Source organism: Lagenorhynchus albirostris, chromosome 8 (assembly GCF_949774975.1).
Source record: "Lagenorhynchus albirostris chromosome 8, mLagAlb1.1, whole genome shotgun sequence".
In the NCBI taxonomy this organism is placed as follows: domain Eukaryota; kingdom Metazoa; phylum Chordata; class Mammalia; order Artiodactyla; family Delphinidae; genus Lagenorhynchus; species Lagenorhynchus albirostris.
The window spans coordinates 57,545,135-57,572,395 of NC_083102.1; the positions used below are offsets into that span (position 1 = coordinate 57,545,135).

Sequence of the window (27,261 nt, forward strand, 5' to 3'; positions counted from 1 at the left end):
ATCTAATTCTAATCTAATTCCTTTCTATCACTAGGGATATTAAATGTTAAATGTTAAATATTATTGCATGTTTTGGAGAAAAATAAGTTCAAAACTTCAGAAGTTAAAGCAAGAAAGAAGTAGCTCTAGGTCTCTCAGCCTTTTCTTTCTTTGACTGCTAGAAAGATCCTGATCTACATGACACAACTTGTAATGAGGCACTCCTAGCTTATCTAAAGAAAAATGTAAATTGTGATTTTTCAGCACAGACGAAAGTATAACTTGCTGAATTTTAGGCAAATAAAATATTCTGCAGATCATATTGTAAAACTCTATGATCTGGTATTTTCATGGTGGATAGTAAGAAACGCACAGCCTTGGCAGGATGATTAAGTCTAAAGTTTCAATGTGCCAGAGGTATTCTATTCAAAGGAAAATAAAAGCTACGGTTTATTTAGCACATCAGATGTTTTCTTTAGTTCTATTTTGTTTTTCAGTTTTTTTAAAACTTGTTTGTCTTTTTACTTATTTTGTTTGCTCTTAGTATTTTTCTATTATAGAAAAATCATGCATGAAAACCTCAGACTTTAGGTTGACAAACCAGAATGCTTATGCTTAAGATAACAGAATGAAGAGGAAGACAGCTATTCATCTAGATAATCTTTGTATTGGAGATAGTTGAAGTAGATAATTCTATCCCTTTAGTTGCTTTTTTTTTTTTTAATTGTGTTCCTAGCTTGATTTATCTGAGCACTTGGCAACTTTCATTTCACGCTGGTTGTATTAAAGTAGCTATCAAAATTATATGAAGCAATTGAAAACAATGACTGTGTTTTGTTTTTTTTTTCTTTCGTTTGGGGTGCTTCTGGGTAAATTTTGAAAGGAAAATAATGTGCCAGCAGATGTTTACATGTAGTTAGTATACATAATAAAAATGTGGCACATTAACTTATTTTAACATTTAGATTTACATTTAGTGATTTGATTTTAAAAATATTTCCCTCCCAGGAAAAGAGAACTAGTTTTAGAGTATGGAATTTTGTGGAGTTTTCTTTTTTAGATCCGGTTAATTTTTTAAAATCAGATAATAATAGTATTTATTATTACTACTACTTCCATTATTTTGCTGACAGATATATAAAAGCCAGTCTCCTCTTGCCTTGTCAGTTATCTAATTAGCAATTCTTTTACTTTCCTAACAGTTCGTCATATTACATTCTCTCTATTAAAATAGCTGGTGTAGTTTCTGTCTTTTGAATGGTCCTTAACTGATGTGATACAGAGACTATTAATTTCAGATACAAGGATTTTTTTTTTTAATTTGCAATATAAAATATATTATGAAGAGTAACCATTAACTAGCATTCACTACCAGGTTAAGAACTTCTTCCCTGGAAAGACTAGTAGTCTCTACAGTACTGTGTTTATAGTGTCTTCTGGTTAGTGACAACTTCAAATCTGTTTTGCTATGAGCTTTTTCTAATGTGGGTTCTTGAGATTAGAGCTTTTGTTTTCTACTAGCTGAACTACTGAAAAATAATGTCTGAGTAGTAATATTGAAGAGAGGAAGAAGAGTTTGGCATTTTAAAACACATTTTTTGGTGGAGAAAATTGGTTATTTTAAGATGTTGGTATGGTACTTCAGTCTCCACAAAATCATATTGATAATCCATAGACATGGTTAACAAAGAGTATAGTCCCACACACTGAAGACTGATCAACGTGTGTTCCTGTTTAGGCTTCTATTAAAAAACAAAAATCAAGTAACAACACCACCAAAAAAAAAAAGGGATAAAGAAGAAAGAAAAGGAAGAAAAACTTCACAGAATTAATACCAGTTATTTACAATTTCATATAACTTTTAGAAAATAGATGGGTTACTAACTTTTCACTTAGTTTAATAGATGTATTTAAAGAGGTAGAGGTGCTATAAATATGGAATTTTCATCCAAATTTTAAACATTTACTAGATTTTTAATAGGATTTTATTATATGGCCATTACAAAAGAATGCAGCAGGAGTGCTGTTTTTAGGAAATAATTGTGTGTTCCTTTAGTCCTTTTTTTTTACTCCTCCTTGATTATATAGCGTAATTTTTTAGAACTAGAATTAGTTTTTAAGAATTGGAAAGAATTAACTGATTATTTATAGTTTCCTTAGATGTTATTAAAAAATCTTTCAAATACAGAAAAAACTGCTCAGGCCACATATGTAACTGCAAAAATGTAATAATTGGTATTCTACTTTCCTTATCCAGTTTTTCACCAACAGAATAATGCAGTATTTTCACTTTTCCTTCCTGTTCTGTTTTAGAATTTATGACACTGTGGTATCAACACTTTCATTATTTATACATACCTGTCTTGTATTTGTATCACCGTTATCTGTATGTTGACCAGATAAATGGATAACTGGATTGAGAAAAGAGATGTGTTCTTCTACTTTAAATATCTTTGGGTCTTCCCTATCCCCACCATTTTGTTCTGTAGTGTTTTTACCAGATGCCCTATCCTGACCTTAACTATTTGTAAAACAAATAGAGATCGCTGTTGACTGTTAATAAAGAACTAGAGATCAAATTTAAAAACACATGTATTTTATCATAACCCCACAGTTAATGTACACATCTCGTTTTTCCCTCATCCATTTGACATATTTGAACTTTTTTAATGTCTCCAATCCCCTTTTTAACCACGTACATTGACCATGTACATTAAGCTAATGTACGGTAAAATGGCCAAAGGAAGCAGGGTAGCCATCTGTCCCAGTTTACACAGGACTGAGGGGTTTTGCAGATGTGGAATTTTCTGTTTAAAACTGTGGCAGTCCCAACCGCACTGGGAGGAGTTGGTTGGTCATCCTAACGGAGGCAAGAGACAATCGAGAGAAGTGGAGGGGCTAAATATTAACAACAGCATTCATTACTGGTACTGATCATGTGTATCTTCAGCCACCATTTGACTAACATAGTTTTAAGTCTTATCTTCGTGAGATTGCAAAAGGATGAAATTTTATTGAGCTTTTTCAGAAGTTCTTGCATAAGTCTTCCTTGGCACATTTACAGAATAGGGATACCCCACTTCCAGGGAGGCTGTGAAAATTAGGGAGTAGATTTATAAAATACTTCAGTATTTACTAGGTTTCCGGATATGCTAATGCACTGAGTACTATAATAGTCGAATAGGAAGTCATTTCCAAATTCTTCTCTTTTATCCCTTAAACTCTTCTTTCCCAACTAGAAGTAGGAGTGATAAACAGATATAAAGGCTAGTTTGAGGCAAGGTGATGTCCTTGGAAGGAAAACCTGAAGCAGAAGGAACTACCAAAGCAGTGAATGTAGCTTTGGGGATGAAGTATTTTCTAGGTAAAGAATCTGTCATTAGTGGCTCTTATCCTCTTGAATATTAATATATTAATATTTGCTTCTCATGGATGAGTGATATGTACCTAGAGGGTATAGTGAAGTATAGAAAACTCTGTACTCCCTCATCTCAAAGGCTTAAATGGGGTCAAATAACCAACATATAAGAATTTAACTATTGTTTACAACATTATTGTGTTTAATTACTATAGGAAATGATTCATGTGAATACCTTCTCTCAAGTGGCAGATTTCTTGGAGAGAAAGTTTGGCAACCTCACAGCTGTATGATGCATAAGTACAAAATCAGGTAGTTTCTTCATTTTGTTTGTTTTCTTTTCTAAGATGGGTCTTAATATCTGGTAGAAAAGTGTTGGTGAATCAGGGAAAGTGATAGATGGTACCTCTCTATGTGATGGTAGAGAATTGCTGACAGGGTAGGAGTTAGAGGTGAGTCCAAAGGAATATTCTCACTCTAAAGCATTAGGGAAAGCTTTGGACCAATCTGCTTTATCTCAGGTGAGAGATAACCAGGCCCAGGGCAATTGCCCGTGAATGAAGGACTCTTGCTTTGGGACTTGGATAGCTACCTCATGGAGTTATTCTGAGACAATGGATATAAAGCACTTACTATGGTTAGAGTACATCTGAAACACTTATTAGATGAGGGCTGTTATTATAGAGAGTTAGTCGATCATACACGGACTGGTAGGTTAAACAAACCTGGCCACCTATTTCTAAAGCAACATAACTGTGTATGTAATAATGCTGTACTACTTTCTTCACAAATTATGTGCTTTGAAAAGTGCTAGTATGCTGATTTTCCTTATTCTAATTGATGTCTTTGTTGATTTCAGTGAAGCAAAGAACTGCCTTGTAGATAAACATATTGCATTTATTGGAGATTCCAGAATTCGTCAATTGTTTTACTCTTTTGTAAAAATAATTAATCCCCAATTTAAAGAAGAAGGAAATAAGGTAAATTTTGTCTATTCATTTCATTAGCGTATTGTTTTAGAAGTTAGCCAACTGAATAGTTATAGGAGGAATGTGCCCTTTCACATTAACAAAAGGAACTATAAAATTTTACTTTGGTTTTAGGAAAGGTGGAGGGGGAAAACAGGGACAATTTGCCATAATGGGGAACATAAGAAAAAGAAGTGGTGGGTAAGGTATTGGCAAGCTTTTCATTGACTTAAACTTTTCATTTTCAGAAATACTAAAATCCTTTCCATGGAAAACTTTTTAAAAAATTGTAGAAAGAACAAAGAAGAAATATCCCTTATCCTCCTTTTAATATTTTGACATATTTCTTTTCAGACTCTTTTGGAAACAAAATTGTAATAGTTTAGCATGTACAATTTTATATCTTGCTTCTATCCCCACCACTTATCACAGTTTACCATATTATACAGTCAATGTACGCATCTTCATAATGGCAACATATTATTGAATGGATATAATGTGATTTTATATAATCTTCCCTTTCTTAACTTTTTGTAGTTTTCTAATTTTTTTAATTTTACAATTTAAAAACGGACATTTTTATTACATTTTTGTGTGAAAACTTTGCTTTTTAAATTATTTCCTTAGGACGGAATCTTTACAATGCAAATACTAGTTTAAAGAATATAAATGCTTTTAAAATTATTGATTATATTGTTAAACTGTTTCAATCTATACTGTAAGTAGCAATGTACATTGGGACCTAATTTTCTGTAACCTTTCTGGCACTAGGCATTCATGCTATATAGTTAAAATGACAGTGTAACAAATTTCTGCTCTTCTTAATTTCTCATTTTAAAAATATGTCCTTTTTTAAAAGCTAACAAGGAGGAACATCTTTCTGTTAATCAACTTGTTAATTAGTTAATTTGGGGGGAATTATCATATCTTTCTGTTTGTACATTTTTAAGTGATCTAAGGTTCTAATCCCTGCCTTCAGTTGCATGTGGTTGGGAGTGGGTAATGGCAAGAAGAAAAGAGTAAAGTACAAAAAGTTCAGAATTGTTGGGGTAATATCTCATGAATTTATGATGAAAATCTACCTGTACACATCAACTTGCCCAGCGGCAAGGAGTTGAAAAATCAGGGACTTAACAGCTTAAGTAGCTAGTTTCACAGTGATGATGGTAATGGATACTAACTCTTTAGGAACTACTCCTTGTGAGAAGAGTCTATAGGCTATTAGAGATTTTGTCTACCAGGAAAAGCTAGTATAGATTTTAAAGCTGAATAATAGAACATAACAAAGTCAACCTTTCATTTTATTTGGTATCTATAAATGTATTTTCCACTTGTATTTATACATACAAAATTATACAGAAGAGTTGAAACTATTTAATGACCTGAGATTCTTACAGTTTAAAGTAAAAAACTTAGTAAACATTTAAAAAACAGATGTCTGATTTAAAAAAACATTTTTAGTATTTCTAGGCCTAGAATAGTGTGACTCTTGAAAATTGGAATAATGTATTTGGCAACAGTTAGTTGAAAAAAATCTGTAATGGTTTAGTCTATAGCCAAAAGTAGGTACAATACGGTACGTTGTTTCTGAGCTCTACATTTCCAATTTTTATTTCCTAACGGTTCCTAGTTATCCCACAATTATCAGACAAGATACATGTTATTTTATATGCATTTTAAAAAGAAACAAAGACAGTTTGTCACAGTCTTAAAGAGACAGTTATTGTGAAACTATTTAGATTAAACTGCTAGTGGAACATTTGCCAAATTGTATTTTACTTATTCTCTTGTCTCTGAACACCTTGAGGACAGAGATTGTGTACCATTATTTTTTGAATATGTTTCTTGTGCCTGGCATGTTGTCAAGTTAATTTTTTTTTTTTTTTTTTTTAGCCTTGGTAATGGGATTCTTTGGGTGGAATAGGAGTATTGAAGATAATATTTTTTTGAATTTATTTCTTTTCTGTATTGGGGCAAATTTTTTAAAAAGGAAGCTTTAGAGCAGGATTTTCTTTTTTCAAATTATATTTTGTGGAAGACTAGTTCTGTACGAAGCTCTGGTCAGATAAGTTTGGGCAGAGCCAGATATCATATCCCCCTCTTAGATGGTTTTAATTTAGGCTAGGATATTAAAAACTTGAAAAGTCTTGCTGTAAAGAAACCTGTTTGTGTTACTTCCAGCCAGAGGGCAAGGTAGATACTCTGGGGGCCTCTTCCACTTCAAACCAACTAAATCCTAGATTAAAAAAATACTTGTTGATGTATTTCTAAATGGGAGACACACCCCCAAAAAGGAACAAACTGTGAGGCAAAACCAGAGATGGGAACAATAACAGTAGGCGTGCAATAGAGATTCAGGTTGCCCTAAAGACAGATGCCAGTGGCTGCAATACCCTATATGTAGAAAACTAAGCTTTGAGCCAGCATATTTATCAATAGTAATATTGGGAGCCAGAGGACAGTAGACTAATAACTTTAAAGTTCTGATAGAAAGTAAGTTTCAACCTAGAATTGTATCCCTAGCATACAGATTCCTCTGTTCTTGAAATATTGGACATTTTTCAGATAAACAAAAACTATGAGGGTTTACTGCCACATTAAACTTATATTAAAGGGTTTTCTAAAGAATAAACTTCAAGAAGGAGAGAAATAATTCAGAAAAAAAAATGATCTGAAACAATGGTTAAAGAAAATAGTAAACTTGTATATAAATCTAAACAGTGTCTGTGTAAAATAATAATGTCTTTTTACACTTTACAAAAAGTACAATAGCATATAAATCAGAGAGAGATGACCACAATTAAAGTGTTCTAATGTCCTCTTTACTCTTTAAGGTATTATTTTACTTTTTTAATTCATCAACAAACTACACAATACACTTTAATGTTTATTTTATTTTATTTTTTTATTTTTGGCTGCATCAGGTCTTCATTGTGGTGTGTGGGATCTTCATTGCAGGATGCAGGATCTTTTTTTGGGATGCACAGGCTCTTCCTTGTGGTGCACGGGCTCTTCCTTGTAACACATGGGCTTTTCTCTAGTTGTGGTGCGCGGGCTTCTCTCTAGTTGTGGCGCACGGGCTCCAGAGCACATGGGCTCAGTAGTTGTGGCACGCAGGCTTACTTGCCCTATGTCATGTGGGATCTTAGTTCCCTGACCAGGGATCCAACCCGCATCCCCTGCATTGGAAGACGGATTCTTTACCACTGGACCACCAGGGAAGTCCCCAGGTATTATCTTACTTTAGAACTTAAGTTAATGATGCCCTTTAGTCCAAGGGCAAGGACTAAAAGGATAGAATTAAGGTGGGTAATTCCAAACCAGAAGAAGAAAAAAATTAAAACCAAACTCATCTCATACCAAATATAATGCACACATGTACATACACATGCACACATGCATATGTATACTCCGATACACACACATACATATATATATGAACATTTATATGTGCATGTAAAAATCAGTGTTTACTTTTCATATGTATATAAAAATATGTGTATGTGTTAGGGAGCTAGAAATCAAAAAGTAAGATAATAGAAACATTTATAATCAAAATAAATGTAAGTAGTCTAAACTTGTCAGCTAAACACAGATTTTCAGATTGATTTTAAAAAGAATTTTCTGCTGCTTAAAAAGATACCTAAAACAAAAGGACATAGGAAGGATTTAATTTAAAATGAGAAGAGATTTACCAGACAAATATTTATCAAAAAAGATAAGTTGTATTAATATAAGACAAAATAGATTAAGAGGCAAAAGCATTATTGGGGATACTTTTTAGTGACAAAAGATTCAAATCATTAGGAAGATTTTGAATTGTAGGCATTTAATAAATTAGCCCTAAAATATATAAAGCAAAAGTTAACATGATTACAGTGAGAAGTTGACAGATTTTCTACCACAGTGGGAGAATTACTCACTGCTCATGCAATTAATAATAGTGCAAGCAAATAAGTAAACATAGAGTAGACTTAATATGCTGATTTTATGAACTTATAGTTCAATACTTAAAGCATACACTAACATATCAGAGAATATATTTTTTCAAAGCACACATGAAATCTTTTTGATCACATATTGGGCCATTAACCAAGTCCTGACAATATCAGAGAATTGGTATCATTCTCTCTCTGTTAGGTAAGTTCCTTTGTATTCTAACTTATTCTGATAAAAATTCTAGAATCCTACAGTAAATGTTCCAATGGTAAAATGCTAGACACATTTCCATTAAACTCAGGAAGAAAACAAGGAAGTCCATTATTGCTGCTTCAGTTCAATATTGTATTAGAGATCCTTAGCCAAAGAAAGATAAAGATGTAAGGATTAGAAAGAAATAAACTTGATATTTTATAATAGTTATCTACACAGAAAATCCCAAAGAATCTATAGAAAATTTACTAGATGTAATAAAAATTTTAATAATATAGCTGATTATAAGGTAAATATATGAAAATTAATTGTAATTCAATAAAGCTGTTAAAAATTAATTGCATATCTACTTGTCAGGAATATAGAGTTCAAAAATGGTATTTAAAATATACTGTGTGCAATAATAACAAAGCACATAGTACATAGGAATAAACATAGTAACTAAGGAAGGTGTATATGCAGAAAACTCATGAAATTTTATTAAAAGGCAATTTAAATATAATTAAATGGAAGTTATGTACTGTATTCTGGAATGGGAAGACTCAATATTGTAAACATGTCAGTTATTCTCCAATTAATCTATAGGTTCAAAAAATTCTAACAGGGACTTCCCTGGTGGCGCAGTGATTGGGAGTCTGCCTGCCGATGCAGGGGATGCGGGTTCGTGCCCTGGTCCGGGAGGATCCCACGTGCTGTGGAGCGGCTGGGCCCGTGAGCCGTGGCCGCTGGGCCTGCGTGTCCGGAGCCTGTGCTCTGCAGCGGGAGAGGCACAGCAGTGAGAGGCCCGCGTACCGCAAAAAAAAAAAAAAAAAAAAAATTCTAACAGGATTTGTTATAGAACTTTACCAGTTCATTCCAAATTTTATATGGAGGGCAGTGGACCAAAAATAACTGCAAGAGATCTAAAGAACAAGGTAGAAAGGACTTCTCCAATATCAAGACCTATTTTAACTAGACATCTTTTAATTAAGAAAATGTGGTATCGGGAGACCTAAACAAAGAAACCAATGGAGCAGAATATACGACTCTAAAATAGACACAATCATATACAAAAAAAACTTAACAGATATGCCATTGAAGATCCATAGGGATAGGAAAGTCTTTCAATTAATGATGCTGAGTCAATTGGTTATATAATGGAAAAAAGTGAAATTGGACCCTTACCTCACACCATCAAGTATAATCATTTCTAGGTGAATTTAGACTTAAATGTGAAAGTCAAAACTTTGAAACCTTTAGAAAAAAATATAGAATATCTTTGGTACCTCAGGTAGGGATAAGTTTCGTACATAAGAAACAAAAAATGCTAACCGTAAAATAAAAGATGAATGCGGGATTCACATTCTTTAAGATTATGTGTTCATCAAAAGATACCTTAGGGCTTCCCTGGTGGCGCAGTGGTTGAGAGTCCACCTGCCGATGCGGGGGACACGGGTTCGTGCCCCTGTCCGGGAAGATCCCACATGCCGCAGAGCGGCTGGGCCCGTGAGCCATGGCCACTGAGCCTGCGCGTCCAGAACCTGTATTCCGCAACGGGAGAGACCACAACAGTGAGAGGCCTGCGTACCGCAAAAAAAAAAAAAAAAAAAAAAAAAAAGATACCTTAAAGGGAAAAGACAACTATAAACTGGGAGACGATATTTGTTGCATATATCCAAGAGATAAAAGGAACCAATTAATAAAAAAGACAACCCAGTAGAATAAAAAGAGGAAAGGCATGATCAGGCATTTCACAGAAGAGGAAATATAAATCCCAGTGTAAATCTAAAAGATGTTTAACCTCATTGGTAATAGGGGAAATGCAAATTAAGACCATAGTGAGATAGCATTTTATACCTACTTTAGTGGCAAAATTAAGTTTGACAATGGCAAAAAATATGAAGCCTAACAAGATGTATTAGAGAGTCGGTGTCTCAAACCACTAGTGAGGGTACATTGTTACAAACACTTCAAAAAATAATTTGCATTATTATGTGAGGTGAACATTTGTATAGTCTGTGAACATTTAGAACTATTACAGAAAGTGACTCATGTAAAGAGATGTTCAAGAGGGTAACTATCAGTGCTGTTTATAATCTAGATTTGGTGCATTGTATCAATTAACCTAGATTCTAAAAAAAATAACGAATATAATATTTGATGTGTATTGATAAAATAAATTGATATATAAAATGAAACTAAAGAGACGTGACAACTAAATGCAATACGTGTTGTTTTTTCTTTTTTATTGAAATATAGTTGATTTACAATGTTGTGTAAGTTTCAGGTGTATAGCAAAGTGAATATATATATATTCTTTTTTAGAATTCTTTTACGTTATAGGTTATTAAACAATACTGCGTATAGTTCTCTGTGCTATACAGTAGGTTCTTGTTGGTTATCTATTTTATATATAGTACTGTGTATATGTTAATCCCAAACTCCTAATTTATCCCTCCCCCCACTTTTTCCTTTGGTAACATTAAGTCTGTTTTCTATGCCTGTGGGTCTATTTCTGTTTTGTATATAAGTTCATTTGTATCACTTTTTTAATTCCACATATAAGTGATATCGTATGATATTTGTCTTTGGTTCACATCACTTAGAATACTAATCTCTAGGTCCATCCATGTCGCTGTAAATGGCATTATTTCATTCTTTTTTACGGCTGAGTAATATTCCATTGAATATATGTACCACATCTTCTTTATCTACTGCTTTGTCAGTGAACATTTAGGTTGCTTCCATGTCTTGGCTATTGTAAATAGTGCTACAATGAACACTGGGTGCATGTAGGTTTTCTCCGGATATATGCCCAGGAGTGGGATTGCTGGATCATATGGTAGCTCTATTTTTAGTTTTTTAAGGAACCTCCATACTGTTCTCCATAGTGGCTGTACCAAATTACATTCCCACCAACAGTATAAGAGGGTTCCATTTTCTCCACACGTTCTCCAGCATTTATTGTTTGTAAAGTTTTTGATGATGGCTATTCTGACGGTTGTGAGGTGATACCTCATTGTAGTTTTGATTTGCACTTCTCTAACAATTAGCAATGTTGAGCATCTTTTCATGTGCTTTTTGGCTGTCCATATATCTTTGGAGAAATGTCTATTTAGATCCTCTGCCCATTTTTTGATTGGGTTTTTTTTTTTTATATTGAGGTGCATGAGCTGTTTGTATATTTTGGAGGTTCATTCCTTGTCCGTTGCATCATTTGCAAATATTTTCTCCCATTCTGTGTGTTGTCTTTTTATTTTGTTTATGGTTTCCTTTGCTGTGCAAAAGCATTTAAGTTTAATTAGGTCCCATTTGTTTATTTTTGTTTTCATTACTCTAGGAGATAAATCCAAAAGATATTGCTGCACTTTATGTCAAAGAGTGTTCTGCCTATGTTTTCCTCTGAGACCTATTAGTATCCGGTCTTACATTTAGTTCTTTAATCCACTTTAAGTTTACTTTTGTGTTTGGTGTTAGAGAATGTGCTAATTTCATTCTTTAACATGTAGCTGTCCAGTTTTCCTAGCAGCACTTACTGAAGAGACTGTCTTTTTTCCATCGTATATCCTTGCCACCTTTGTCGTAGATTAATTGACCATGGATGCTGCATTTATTTCTGGGCTTTCCAGCCTGTTCCATTGATCTGTATTTCTGTTTTGTGGCAGTACCATGCTGTTTGATAACTGTAGTTTTGTTGTATAGTCTGAAATCAGGGAGCCTGATTCCTCCCACTCCATTTTTCTTTCACAAGATTGCTTTGGCTATTCGGGGTCGTTTGTGTTTCCATACAAATATTAAGATTTTTTTGTTCTAGATCTGCAAAAAATGCCTATGGTAATTTCATAGGGGTTGCATTGAATCTGTAGATTACCTTGGGTATTATAGTCATTTTGAAGATGTTGATTCTTCCCATCCCAGAACATGGTACAATATATCTTTCCATCTGTTAGTGTCATCTTCGATTTCTTTCATCAGCATCTTACAGTTTTCGAAGTACAGATCTTTTGCCTCCTTAGGTAGGTTTATTCTTTCTGATGTGATGGTAAATGGGATTGTTTCCTTAATTTCTCTTTCGGATCTTTTGTTGTTAGTGCACAGGAATGCAAGAGATTTCTGTGTATTAATTTTGTATCCTGCAACTTTACCAAATTCATGGATGAGCTCTAGTAGTTTTCTGGTAGCATCTTTAGGATTTTCTATGTGTAGTATCACATCATTTGCAAATGGTGTCAGTTTTACTGCCTTTTTAAAAATTTGGATCCCTTTTGTTTCTTTTTCTTCTCTGATTGCCATGGCTAGGACTTCCAGAACTATGTTGAATAAAAGTGGCAAGAGTGGACATCCTTGTCTTGTTTGCTGATCTTAGAGGAAATGCTTTCAGCTTTGAGTATGATGTTAGCTGTGCGTTTGTCATATAAGGCCTTTATTATGTTGAGGTAGGTTCTGTCTATGCCTATTTTCGGTAGAGTTTTTATCATAAATGGGTGTTGAATTTTATCAAAAGCTTTTTCTGCATCTATTGAGATGACCATATGGTTTTTATTCCTAAATTTGTTGATGTGGTGTGTCACACTGATTGATTTGCAGATATTGGACAGTCTGTGCATCCCTGGGATAAATATCACTGGATCATGGTGTATGATCCTTTTAATGTATTGTTGGATTCAGTTTGCTAGCATTTTGTTAAGTATTTTTGCGTCTATGTTCATCAGTGATATTGGCCTGTAATTTTCTTTTTTTGTGATATCTTTGTCTGGTTTTGGTGTCAGGGTGATCGTGGTCTCATAGAATGATTTTGGGAGTGTTCCTTCCTCTGCAATTTTTGGAAGAGTTGCAGAAGAATAGGTATTAACTCTTCTCTAACTGTTTGATAGAATTCACCTGTGAAGCCATCTGGTCCTGGATTTTGTTGGGAGTTTTTAGTCACAGTTTCAGTTTCAGTGCTTGTGATTGGTCTGTTCATATTTTCCATTTCTTCCTGGTTCAGCTTTGGGAAATTGTACCTTTCTAAGAATTTGTCCATTTTCTTCTAGGTTGTCCATTTTATTGGCATATAGTTGCTTTCAGTAGTCTTTTATGATCCTTTATATTTCTGTGGTGTCCATTGTAACTTATCCTTTTTCATTTCTAATTTTATCGATTTGCGCCCTCTCCCTTTTTTTCTTGATGAGCCTGGCTAAAGATTTATCAATTTTGTTTATCTTTTCAAAGAACCAGCTTTTAGTTTCATTGATCTTTTCTATTGTTTTCATCTCTATTTCATTTATTTCTGATCTGATCTTTATGATTTCTTTCCTTCTGCTAACTTTGTGTTTTGTTTATTCTTCTTTCTCTAGTTGCTTTAGGTATAAGGTTAGGTTGTTCATTTGAGATCTTTCTTGTTTCCTGAGGTAAGCTTGTATTGCTATAAACTTCCCTCTTAGAACTGCATTTGCTGCATCCTATAGGTTTTGGATCGTCGTGGTTTCATTTTCATTTGTCTCTAGGTATTTTTTGATTTCCGCTTTGTTTTCTTCAGTGATCCATTGGTTGTTTTGTAGCATATTGTTTAGCCTCCACGTGTTTGTGTTTTTTATACTTTTTTTCTTGTTAGTTGATTTCTAATCTCATAGCATTGTGGTTGGAAAAGATGCTTGTTATGATTTCAGTTTTCTTACATTTACCCAGGCTTGATTTGTGGCCCAGTATGTGACCTCTCCTGGAGAATGTTCCATGTTCACTTGAAATGAATGTGCATTCTTCTGCTTTCAGATGGGATGCTCTATAAATATCAATTAAATCCAATGGTCTGTGTGTCATTTAAGGCCTGTGTTTCCTTATTAACTTTCTGTCTGGATGATTTTTCCATTGACATACGTGGGGTGTTAAAAGTCCCCCCATTACTGTGTTACTGTCAATTTCTCCCTTTATGTCAACATTTGCCTTGTGTATTGAGGTGCTCCTGTGTTGGGTGCATATACATTTACAATTGTTATCTTTTCTTCCTGGATTGATCCCTTGATCGTTCTGTAGTGTCCTTCTTTGTCTCTTGTAACATTCTTTATTTTAAAGTCTATCTTCTTTGATGTGAGTATTGCTACTCCAGCTTTCTTTTAATTTCCATTTGTTTGGAATACCTTTTTCCATCCCCTCACTTTCCTTCTGTATGTGTCTCTAGATCTGAAGTGGGTCTCTTTCAGACAGCCTATATACGGGTCTTGTTTTTGTATCCATTCAACCAGTCTGCGTCTTTTGGTTGGAGCAGTTACTCTGTTTACATTTAAGGTAATTATCGATATGTATGTTCTTATTGCCATTGTTTTGGATTTGTGTTTATAGGTCTATTTTCTTCCTTCCCTCTTTTGTTCTCTCCTTTTCTGATTTGATGACTATCCTTAGTGTTGTGCTTGGATTCCTTTTTCTTTTTTCTATGTATATCTATTATAGTTTTTTGGTTTGTGGTTATCATGAGGTTTTGATAGCAGTCTGTATATATACATGATTGTTTTAAGTTGCTGATATCTTAATTTCAAATGCATTTTAAATAACCTGTATTTGTACTTTCCTTCTCTCACAGTTACTGGTTTTGGTGTTATATTTGCATGTGGGTGTTTTGCTACCTTTACTCTATGTTTGCCTTAACTGGTGAGTTTTCCCATTTCATAATTTTATTGTTTCTAATTGTTGCCTTTTCTTTCCATCTAAAGAAATTCCTTTAGCATTTGTTGTAAAGCTGGTTGAGTGGTGCTGAATTCTTTTAGTTTTTGCTTGTCTGTAAAGTTTTTGATTTCTCCATCAAATCTGAATGAGAGCTTTGCTGGGTAGAGTGTTCTTCATTGCAGGTGTTTCCCTTTCATCACTTTAAATATATCATGCCATTCCCTTCTGGCCTGTACAGTTTCTGCTGAAAAATCAGCCGATAGTCTTATGGGGATTCCCTTGTATGTTATTTGTTGTTTTTCCCTTGTTGCTTTTAATATTTTCTCTTTGTTTTTAATTTCTGTCAGTTTGATTACTGTGTTTCTGGGCATGTTCCTCCTTGGGTTAATCTTATATGGGACTCTCTGTGCTTCCTGGACTTGGGTGACTGTTTCCTTTCCCATGTTAAGGGAAATTTTCAGCTGTTATATCTTCAAATATTTTCTCAGGACCTTTCTCTCTCTCTTCTTCTTCTGGGACCCCTATCATGTGAATGTTGGTGCATTTGACATTGTCCCAGAGGTCTCTTAAACTGTCCTTGGTTTTTTTTTCATTCTTTTTTCTTTTCCACAGCAGTGATTTCCAGCACTCTGTCTTCCAGCTCACTTACCTAATTATCCATTCTTCTGCCTCTTTTATTCTGCTGTTGATTCTTTCTAGTGTATTTTTCATTTCAATTACTGTATTCTTCATCTCTGTTTGGTTGCTCTTTATATTTTTCTGCCTCTTTGCTATAAACTTCTTGTACCTTCTTGCTCTGTATATCCATGCTTTTCCTGATTTCTTGGATGATCTTTACAATCATTACTCTTAACTCTTTCTCAGGTAGATTGCCTATCTCTGCATCACTTAGTTCTTCTGGGTTTTTTTCTTTTTCCTTCATCTGGAACATATTCCTCTGCCATCATATTTTGTCTAAATTTCTATTTGTATTTTTATGGGGAAGTTTAGTTATGTTTCTCGACCTTGGAGAAGTGGCCCCCTATAGGGGATGTCCTATGTGTCCCAGCAGTACACTTTCCCTCTCATTACCCAAGGTCCAGTGACCAGCTGGTCTCAGGGTAGGTTCTGACCTGCGTTTGCAGACTTGGTTCCACAGGCTGCCAGATCGTAGTTTTCTTGCTTCTGGTGTCTGCCTTATGGTGGGTTAATCTGGTCTAGATGTTTGTGCAGACTTCTGGTGGGAGAGGCTGGTGCTTGCACACTGGTAAATGGAGCTGGGTCTTGGCCCTCTGGTGGGCAGGGCTATGTCAAGGGGCATGTCTAGAGGTGACTATGGGCTTAGGAAGTCTTTAGGCAGCCTGTCTGCTGATGAGTTGGGCTGTGTTCCCAGCCTGTTGATTGTTTGGCCTGAGGTGTTCCAGTCTTGGAGCCTACAGGCTGTTAGGTGGGACCTGGTCTTGATGCTAATTACCCAAGAAAGATGTCTGTCTCCAGCAAGAGTTCAAGTAGAGGAACACTCCCCGATATTACACCACCAGCTTTTATGACCCCAGAGAGAGCTACAGATGCCCAAGCCTCCCAGGAGACCCTCTAAGACCAGCAGGTAGGTCCAGTCCAGTCTCTTATGAAGTCACTGTTTTTGCCCTGGGTCCTGGTGCTCACAAGGCCTTATGTGTGCCCTCTAAGTATGCCCTCACAAGACCTTGTGTGTGCCCTGTTTCCCCCATTCCTGTGGAGCTACTGCAGTCAAGCCCCGCTGGCCTTCAAAGCTAAATGCTCTGGGCGTTCCTCCTCTCGATGCTGGACCCCCAGGCTGGGGGCCTGACATGGAGCTCAGAACTCTCATTCCTGTGGGAGAACTTCTGTGATATAATTATTCTCCTTGTGGGTCACCCACCCAGGATATGGAATCTGATTATATCATGACTGTGCCTCTCCTACTGTCTTGTTGGGTTTCTTCTTTATGTTTTTGGGTGTAGAATATCTTTTTTGGTAGGTTCCAGTCTTTTTTTAATCCATGGTTGTTCAGCAGTTAGTTGTGATTTTGATGTTCTTGTGAGAGGAGGTGGGCTCAAGGTCCTTTTTCTCCACCATCTTGTCTCCAATCGGGTGCACAATACCTGGTTTTAATTGAATTCTAGATTAAAATATAAGAACTATAGAGAAGACATTATTGGGCAATTAGGGAAAGTTGAACATGCACTGTATATTAAATTAGATAATATCAATGTCAAATTCTTAGGTGGGACTGTAGTATTGCAGTTATGTAAGAGAATGTACATATTCTTTGGAGATGTGTGTTTAAGGGTGAAATTGTTATTATGTCTGCAGTTTACTTTCATATGGCTCAGCAAAGGAGAAAAACTATGTATAGAGTGGGCCAAAAACTGCCTTCGGTTTTTTAAGTAAAAATAAAAGACACATTTTTCATTTTCACCAAGAATGTTATTGAACAGTGTGTTCACTCTTTTGTTCCAGTACCTTCTGCGATTTTTCAGGCAACTTCATAATTCCATCTTCCCAAAACTTTTTATCTTTCCGAGCAAAGAACTGTTCCAGGTGCCTTTTACAGGCTTCTCGGGAATTGAATTTTTTTCCATTAAGAGAATTTGTAAAGACCTAAATAAATGGAAATCCAAAGGTGCAATGTCTGGTGAATACGGCAGATGAATCAGAACTTCCTAGCCAAGCTGTAACAGTTTTTGCCAGGTCATCAAAGAAACGTGATCTTGTGTTATCCTGATGGAAGATTATGCATTTTTCTGTTGACTAATTCTGGACACTTTTCGTCAAGTGCCACTTTCAGTTGGTCTAATTGGGAGCAGTACTTGTTGGAATTAATCATTTGGTTTTCCCGAAGGAGCTCATCATAGAGAACTCCCTTCCAATCCCACCATATACACAATATCACCTTCTTTGGATGAAGACCGGCCTTTGGTGTGGTTGGTGGTGGTTCATTTCGCTTGCCGCACGATCTCTTCCATTCCACATTTTGTACAGTATCCACTTTTCATCGCCCGTCACAATTTGTTTTAAAAACAGAACATTTTCATTACATTTCAATAGAGAATTGCATGCGGAGATATGGTAAAGAAGGTCTTTTTCTCTTAACTTACATGGAACCTAAACATCAGAGTGATTCATACAACCAGGCTGGTGCAAATGATTTCCAAAGTTTGATTTGGATATGTTGAGTATATCAGCTATCTCCTGTGTGGTATAACACTGATTGTTCTCAATTACTGTTTTGATTTGATTGCTATCAACTTCAACTCGTCTACCTGACCATGGAGCATCGTCCAGCAAGAAATCTCCAGCATGAAACTTCACAAACCACTTTTGACATGTTTGATCAGTCACAACACCTTCTCCATACGCTGCACAAATCTTTTTTTGCATTTCACTTGCTTTTTGAAATAATGAAACATAATATGCCAAAAACGTCGCCTTTTTTTCTTCATCTTCAGTGTTAAAATGGCTACACAAGGGGCTTCCCTGGTGGCACAGTGGTTGAGAGTCCTCCTGCTAATGCAGGGGACACGGGTTCGTGCCCCGGGCCGGGAAGATCCCACATGCTGCCGAGTGGCTGGGCCCTTGAGCCATGGCCGCTGAGCCTGCACGTCCAGAGCCTGTGCTCCGCAACGGGAGTGGCCACAACAGTGAGAGGCCCGAGTACCGCAAAAAAAAAAAAAAAAAATGGCTACACAAAATATCACCAATTTAGATGTCTTTTTTTAAATGCACGCTGATATGATAGCTGTCACATAGAATCTAAACAAAATTGTTTCGAATGAAGTTAAAGACAACTAAGTGCTACTAGAGCCACCTAACGGAAAAAACTGAACTAACCTTTTGGCCCACCCAATACATGTGGTGCGTAGAGACACGTGAAGCTAGTGTAGAAAATATTAACCATTGGTAAAGGGTATTAACTTTGCTCTAAGAAGTCTGAAATTTTTCAAAATTAAAAGTTGAAGTGAAAGCCAACACAGCGGAACAGTATATCGTTTGAAGATGCATATACATGTGACAAAACTGTATAATAAAAAAGAAAGCAAAATAAAATTCAAGATGGTTGTTCTCTTTGGGCAAAGCACGGAATTTGAGAGGGAGAGGGCCATATAGGTCATTCCATGTGTTGGTAGCATTCTGATTTGTGCCATGGGTTCGCAAGTGCTTATTTATTTTTAGTGTGCCTTGTGACTTACATATATGTGATATATTATTTTGTATATAGCAAATGTTATATTAAAATAATAAAGGAAACAAAGATTGAATTGATTGAATTAACTGTGCTATGCAAAAAGGAAAAAGAAATTTCATGACACACTATTTCTTTAAGAATTTGTTAAAGGTTAAGATGGAGTAGGAGGAGAACACCTATATGATTTTTCTCTGCCCCAGTGTTTCCCAGACTTATTTGACCAAGAAAGCTCTTTTCATATATCATACCTTAAAGTTCTGTTGAATTAATGGCCTCAAGAGTCCTTTTGGGGAAAAAGGGTACAAATGAACTTATTTACAAAACAGAAGTAGAGTCACGGATGTAGAAAACAAACTTATGGTTACCAGGGAATAGGGTGGGGAGGGATAAATTGGGAGATTGGGATTGACATATACACACTACTATATATAAAATAGATAACTAATAAGAACCTGCTGTATAGCACAGGGAACTCTACTCAGTACTCTGTAATGGCCTATATGGGAAAAGAATGGATATATGTATATGTATAACTGATTCACTGCTGTACACCTGAAACTAACACAACATTATAATTCAACTATACTCCAATAAAAATTTTTTTAAAAATCATTTTGGGAAAAGATACTTAAGCAGGACTAATAAGAATTTTAAAATTTAGCTTGTTGATAAAAGCAAACTTTATTTCATTTTAAAAACAAATACTGTCTGGTTAAATTAATGAAAACATTTCAACCTTGGTTTTAGGAAGAGAATTAGCTTCTTATTAACCACCCCTGTTGCAGCCCAGATATTTAACTATGAAAGGATTTTTATTCTTTTTATGGAACACTTAGTTACAAGAAGTTGTAGTCTCTGGATTTTAATTTTTTTCTACAACTGGACTATTTACTGTCTTCTAAGTGAAATCTACAATAAACTAGAGTCATATATGTCCATTCCTGTTTAGACAGGGCCTGTACTAGTATATTGGTGAGAATAGACTGGATGTTGCTGCAGCAGCAAACCATGCTACAATCTTAATACTTAGCACTGCTTGTCCTAGGTGGTTTGGCAAGGGGCTTTGCTCCATGCAGTCATTCAGCGATTTTTGCTATTGGAATTTTTACTATTTTCTAGTTGTACCATTTGGGACATTCAGCCTCATCAGTCTCTGTATCAGGTTAAGGCAGAGACTAGAATTTCCCTGCGAACTTCAGCCTGGAAATGACCCATATTACATCTAGCCATATTACATTGGCAGCGGTCAGTCTCTACCATAGATAATAATACTAGGATTAAATTTGAATCATGGGAAGCTTGGCAAAAAGATAATTTACATAGGCATGTTCACATACCTGCTTATTCATAGTTGGAGTTTTATCTTTACATCTTAGATGTTGAAGATCACATATAAACAGTTTAATATCACTTATTTTTTGGCAATCTATGCAGGTCTTTTCCCCTTCAGGTTGAATGCAGTTAATTGGGATATGGTGTATAAATGAGTCAACAAAAGCAGCTAAAGGAGGAATTATTTACATACAGTTAATCTACACATTAATATTTCTCTGTTGTCTCTCCCCCTTTTTTATGGCAGCATGAAAACATTCCTTTTGAAGACAAGACTGCATCAGTTAAAGTGGTAAGTTCATATAACAGTAAGCTAAATGTTATAATGTTGAAACTATTCATTGGTTAATTTATTTGCAGATCAGCTAATGCTTTGAACGTGCTAAATGTGTTTCAGTGTATTGGGAGTAGATAAGTAGAGTAAGATAATTTCATAAATGTGTGCACTATCTTGTGTAATAACATAGAAAATTTGGTCTCTCAGATTTTTATCCAGGAAAAAATAATCTTGTACGTTAATTTGAAACCAGTGTGTATTTAGGATCAAAGTTCATAAAAGAACATATATTAATTTCTTGAATTCCCAGTCACAGGTGACTTCTAGATACTGAGAATACAGATGGGGATCAAGACAACAATGTCCTAGATCTAATGGAGTGTATGAGTGATTATAGTTTTTTACGTGCAATTAAACATGGGATAAGGATAGCAAAAAGGAAAAAGTGGGGCATTAGAAATGTATAGAACAAGGAATTATTAAAAGTAGTTTTTCTCCTTGAGGAAATAATGTTTTAACTGAGGCCTCAAGCTAGTTAGGCTTAGGGGGAGAATTTATGAGCATTATAGGCAGAAGGAACAGGAACAAAGCCCTGGAGAAAAAGGAGCACATAGAGCATTGCAGGAGCTGAATGAGAACCAAAAGGACACTTAGCAAGGGGGAAAATGGCAGGAGAAAAGACAGAATGTCTAGGCAGAGGCCAGATCCTGCAACTTCTTAGGAATTTTAAGGACTTTGGAATTTATTCTCAGGGCAGCTGATTGAAAGTCCTTGAATACTTAAGCAGGGGTGTGGCAAGATCAGATTTAAAAATTTAAAACATTACTCTTGACTAAAATGTGGGGAATATTTTAGAGAAAAGCGAAAGTGGACATAAGGAGAACTATTGTGAGACTCTTACCAAAATGGGATGAGAGATGAAGATATTGTAGATAAGGTAGTGTTTTACTTTTAAGTACTCTATAAGAGATATGTTAAAGTTTATTTTGAATGGTGCATACAATATTTTCTTTGACTTCTTTTCTTACATTTCTCTTTTAGGATTTTCTGTGGCATCCAGAGGTTAATGGTTCTATGAAACAGTGTATCAAAGTGTGGACTGAGGTCTGTATTTGAAAATATAGGCCTTGCTGGTTTTGAGCAATCACATTTTAAAAACTCATTCTCCCATGCTCACCTGTCCCACTCTCCTGTACTTTATACCAGCCTTTTTGATTTCGACCATGCTGGGTTGATTATCACTTCACTGAGAGAACGAAGTTTTGATCCAATGCCTCTGTTATCACCATTCTAACCCTATGGTGATTATGCTTATACCACACTTCACTGATTTAAAACTTTCTGTTACTGTTGTAGCTCAGTTAATTCAAACTCAGATCATCTTTCTAGCACTATATACATTCTCTTGAGCATTTGTCCACTTTGTTCTGCAAACTCATGTCCTGATAACTTCAGGAAACTTTTTTTTTTTTAATATCCTGTTTTCTTCCCTTTTATCATTATATTTGTGACCTAAAAGTCGAGCCTAATTTGTTTTGGCTCGTAATGTTTGGAGTTAAATTAGATATAAGGCAAGTATGCTGTTAACCTCAGAAAACCCCTAACTTCTCACAAGTCCACTTTAGAACTTCCACAGTCTCTCCATATAGCTCCTTATCAGTCCTTTATTTAAACCTGTATTCTTTTCCAGAGGTATTTGCATTTGGGATGGGTAAAACAATATTCAATTTTGTTGACCTTGTTTTGCTTAATTACTTGTGTTGCAATGATATTTTTCTTTGCTTCTTTTCCCAATATGTGTTTAGTACAGCAACCAAATAGACTTTGGTAGGATCCAGTGAGAACCTAGTCAACATTTTTAACTTTGTTTCTTTAAGAAAATGTTTTAAGTTTTCAAAAAACAAACATGCAGACAACTCTAGAATTCAACTTTCTGGAAAATTGGGATCTCACATAATTTTGTTTTTATTGATGTGTTTTTAAATGTCCAGAAGTATAATGTTATGAGTATATTTCAGATGATTTAAACATGTGTTTTACCTTTGTACTGGACCTGAAAGTATATCCATTAAAGTAGTAGAAATTCACAGTTAAACAAACATCAGTGTAATATAATTTATAAGTCAGGCAAGATTACAAAAAGCCTTTGTTATTTACTAACCTGGAGATATATTGCATATTCAGATCTTCTGTTCTTATAATTTGCTAACACTAGTTTTTGGAGCTTTAGATTCTGTTGTAAAACTCCTTATGATTATTGGGGGAGAGGAAAGATTCAACTTATTTGGATAGATGGCCATGTAGTTACCTGAGATTGATTAGTTCATTGGTTTCAATCAAAGAGTATGGATGTATTTATATATTTATGTTTTAATATTTCCATAATAAGCTGCTAGATCCTGAGAATACAAAGTTGTATATTTTTATTATGTATATACTATTACTAGCTTTAGTCTAGGTATTAGGAATGTGGCTGGGAATTAGCCCCAGTCTCAGGCCTTGAGGAATGTGCAATCTAGTAGATAGTGACTTTCTTATGAATAAAGGTATGATAATATGAAGGGTAACAATAGAACTGAGCACAAAGAACTACGAAAGCACCATGGATAGAGGCACTTAGGATGAGGGTGGTTTAGAGTAGTGAGGATCTAAGAAAGCTTTACAGAGGAGATAATATTTCTAGAAGAACAGTGGATTAGAAAGATATACTTACGAACTGAAATAGACTTACAGGCATAAAAGCAAAGTTGAATTTAAACAACTCTACTGTTATCCAACAGATATTTATAAATCAGCTGCCATATTTTAGGCACCAGGCTAAACACCGTTGATACCCTAGTTAACATAACAGAGTTCCTCTCCTCAAAGAGCTTCTAGGTGAGTGGCAGATATAGGTAATTAAGGAAACCAGCAATTTAGATTTAATTCTGTAGGTGAACAGTAGTCATTAAGTCTGAGCTACTTAGATGGATTTGGGGAGTCTTTGTATGGAGTGAGTTGATATTTGAGGTGACTTGAATAGAAATAATTGAATAGGCAGCAAGTATAGATTAAAGAAGAGAGTGTAGGAATGGAACTATAAAAAAGATTATGAGAGGAGGTAGTAAAAGGGGTAAGAGGAAAAGCAGAAGAAGAATAACTAATATCACACACAGAGAAGGAAAGAGTTTTAAAAAGTGGATAGTGTCACTTTAGGAACTATATAGAGTAGAATGAAACTACAGGACTTGGCAATTCAGAGTTCATTAATGGGCTCTGAGGGCAGTTTTAATGAATGGTTAATTCAAAATCAAAACATGGTAAGTTGAGGCATAAATGAGAGAGATAGAAATTAGCATAGTGAAAGTGGAATGCTCTTCCAAGTAATCTGTTGGTCAAGAGTGTGAACGGGAAAAATTTGAGAGTGAGACGAGATTGAAGGAGCATTTTTTGAGGATAAAGATGATTTAACATTTTGTGGATTGAAGGAAGAAAGAAGAGTAGAGAAGGATGAAATGGATAATTCAGGAGTCTGAGGAGATAACTTATGGATATAGCTCCAGAAGTAAAAAGGGAGGAGATATAAATGCAGAGCAATGGGTTAGCCATTAAGCAGAATAGGAACATATTTTGTTTACTCTCCTGTCAGAGGAAGGTAGACTGGGTGAGCATATGGACAAAGTTGTAAGAATGGAGGAAGGAAGGCAAGAGCACACAAGCCAGATGAATTCTGTTTTCTCTGTGAAGTTCGAGAATTAAGCTTTATGCCAAAAGTGAGGAGGACAGGAGGGACCTGTGTAAGGAAAAAATGATTTGGGATAACCACTGTGAAGGGTGAGGAAGGGAGCCACCTACAGATGAGGAAAGTTTCACTAAAGTAGCAATGTAAAATGGAGCATGCTAGACTGGAAACTGGAATATCTCTGACGAGAAATAGATTAATTTTGTTATTTTCTCTGCTTTCATAGTTTTCTCCACTGAGCATGTTTTACCTTCATAATGAGACAGTAACTGTCATTTCTATTTTTATATATGGGCTGGACTTTTTCTGATTTCTTGTTTTTAATTGTTTCTTGTGCACATGATTGTATTATCAGATCTTCTTTGTTGTGGAAGGTGCATTGAACCCAGTGGTCGGAAGACTTAAGTTCTGTCTTTGTTCCTGCCAGGCCTCAGCAATAGCTATAAGCCTTTCTGAGTCTATCGCCTTTTTTTTATAAGATATGTATAATATCTTCCTGCCTATCTAACAAGTGGCAAGAATCTATATTAAAATGAGCTAATTTAAGAGAAATACTTAGTAAATTACTAAGTACTATATAACTGATAGTATTATTAATAGTATAATTTGCACTAGGTGAGGATCTCTACCAAATTTCTCATTTTTTTCCACATTATGGTCTATAATAATTATCAGTTTACTGTTAAATACATACTAGATTGGCTTTCCCAAAAGATCATGTTTCTTTAGAGCACTGCATTTTATTTAACACTTAAACTGTATACCCTTTAGGCTTCCAAGAATACTTTTTAATTGGCTGACATAATATACTAGAGCTTTACACAGTTTACTCAGAATTCAGACTGTGTTAGATTTCAGTAGTGTTTTTTTGTCTTTGTTTTAAAGAACACCAAAGAATTAGCCATACAAGCCTCATGCCATCCTGTATAGTCATATAACCATGTAAGGTTTTAGGCATGGGGTGTCCATCTTGTTGTAACAAGAATCTGATAAGGAACCCTAGAAAATTAAAATGCATTTAAATGGAAGAAGAACTTAAATTTAAGGGAAAAAATTAAGGGATATTACTTGCGTTAATTTCCTGAACTGAATATAACACTATTATAAAGATTTTTCTTTCTTCAGGATTCTGTTGCAAAGCCCCATGTGGTTGTAGCAGGAGCTGCCACAGTAAGTTATTATCTGTATTCTTACATAATGATTTTTGTTTCATACTTAAGAACATGCTAAGAAAAAATTAACTTATGTTATATAGAATTCTTGATTATACTTATATTTTAATTCCTATTTCTATTAATTAGATGGATAATTTTTTTAAAAGATCTGAATGAACTTAGGAAATTTGATGGTAAATGTCAATACTATTTTATATCTAAAATTACATTCTTCTTGAACGTTATACATTGAAAGTCTAATTTTATATCAGCTTTTTATAACTGCCTTCATATATTTCATGAAATAATTTGACCATACTTTATTCTAATATTGAATAAGAATGGGAATTATCTTAAAATAACCTTTGTTACAACAGAGGAAATTATATACTTTAATTTTTCTGTGACAAATAATTAATGTTTAATTTTTACTTCCTCTTAGTGGTCTATTAAAATTCACAATGGCAGCAACGAAGCACTTTCCCAATATAAAATGAACATTACCTCCATAGCACCACTTTTAGAAAAATTGGCAAAGACTAGTGATGTGTATTGGGTCTTACAAGGTAAGGGATAAGTAATGAAAAATGTCATTTTGTATATATTTTGAGGTATAGGTTTCTATTTTCTATTTCAAGAAGCAGAATTACTACTTTATGAGAATAAATTTTGAAATAAGGTTTGAAAAATTAGAATAAATTTGAGCTATTTGCTTTCCTGTTTTGAACTTAAGGAATAGACAGACTAATAAATACAATAAGTAAAAAAAAAATTAATAATAAATAAAGAGATTCTCCAAGGAACCTTAGCAGGTAGAACAGCTGCAGAGTATAACAAAGAGAATAAGTCCTAAAGGCAAATAAGATGTTTGCCTCTGATTTTTTAATTTCTTACCAAGTATACTTATTGTGATTGGGAAATAGAGAAAAAATTGTCTGGTTCATAATATTAGGTTCATTGGAAGTAAATATTCTTTGGAATCGACAATATATTTAAATTCAAACCAGCTAGTTTATACTTGGTAATGAAATTCTTTAAGAGAAAGTTGACATTAGATCAAGTCATTTCAGGAGTTTATTGAATGTCCATTATTTAATGCCTAGCACAATATGAAATGCCTTGGGTATTTTAGCAATTCAAGTTGTTTGTCAGAAACTCTTATGACTGTTTCCAAGTTTAATGTCAAGCTGAGAGAAACAACACGGTGGTGATAATCTCTTCCAAAATCCCTATTTCATTTACAGACCCATTGTTAACCTTTCTATTACTAAAGTGAGGAAAAAGTTAAATTTAAATGATTTATGGTAAGTGATAAAAGACCTCGATCCTTAATAACATTACCTCCTAATTGTGTGAACAAAGTTTGCAAAATGAATCAGCAACAGGAGGAAAAAAAGATTGGCTGCTATTCTTAATTAGGCCATCTTCCATAATCCAGTTTTAAACTCTGGTTACCTGCTATAACCCAGCATCCAAAATTTTTAAACTCTTAAGACATGCTAGAACATAAAAATGT

General features: G+C 34.8%; 1 protein-coding gene across 1 annotated transcript in view; it reads left to right on the forward strand.

Moving 5' to 3' along the window:
• CASD1 (CAS1 domain containing 1) overlaps window positions 1-27,261 on the forward strand; it is a 77,539-nt gene that overhangs the window by 3,900 nt on the left and 46,378 nt on the right. Inside the window, exons 2-7 of the mRNA XM_060157049.1 lie at window positions 3,553-3,649; window positions 4,197-4,317; window positions 20,841-20,885; window positions 21,912-21,974; window positions 25,717-25,761; window positions 26,188-26,311. Coding sequence (XP_060013032.1) covers window positions 3,553-3,649; window positions 4,197-4,317; window positions 20,841-20,885; window positions 21,912-21,974; window positions 25,717-25,761; window positions 26,188-26,311 — 495 coding nt within the window. The remainder of the gene's footprint in view (window positions 1-3,552; window positions 3,650-4,196; window positions 4,318-20,840; window positions 20,886-21,911; window positions 21,975-25,716; window positions 25,762-26,187; window positions 26,312-27,261) is intronic.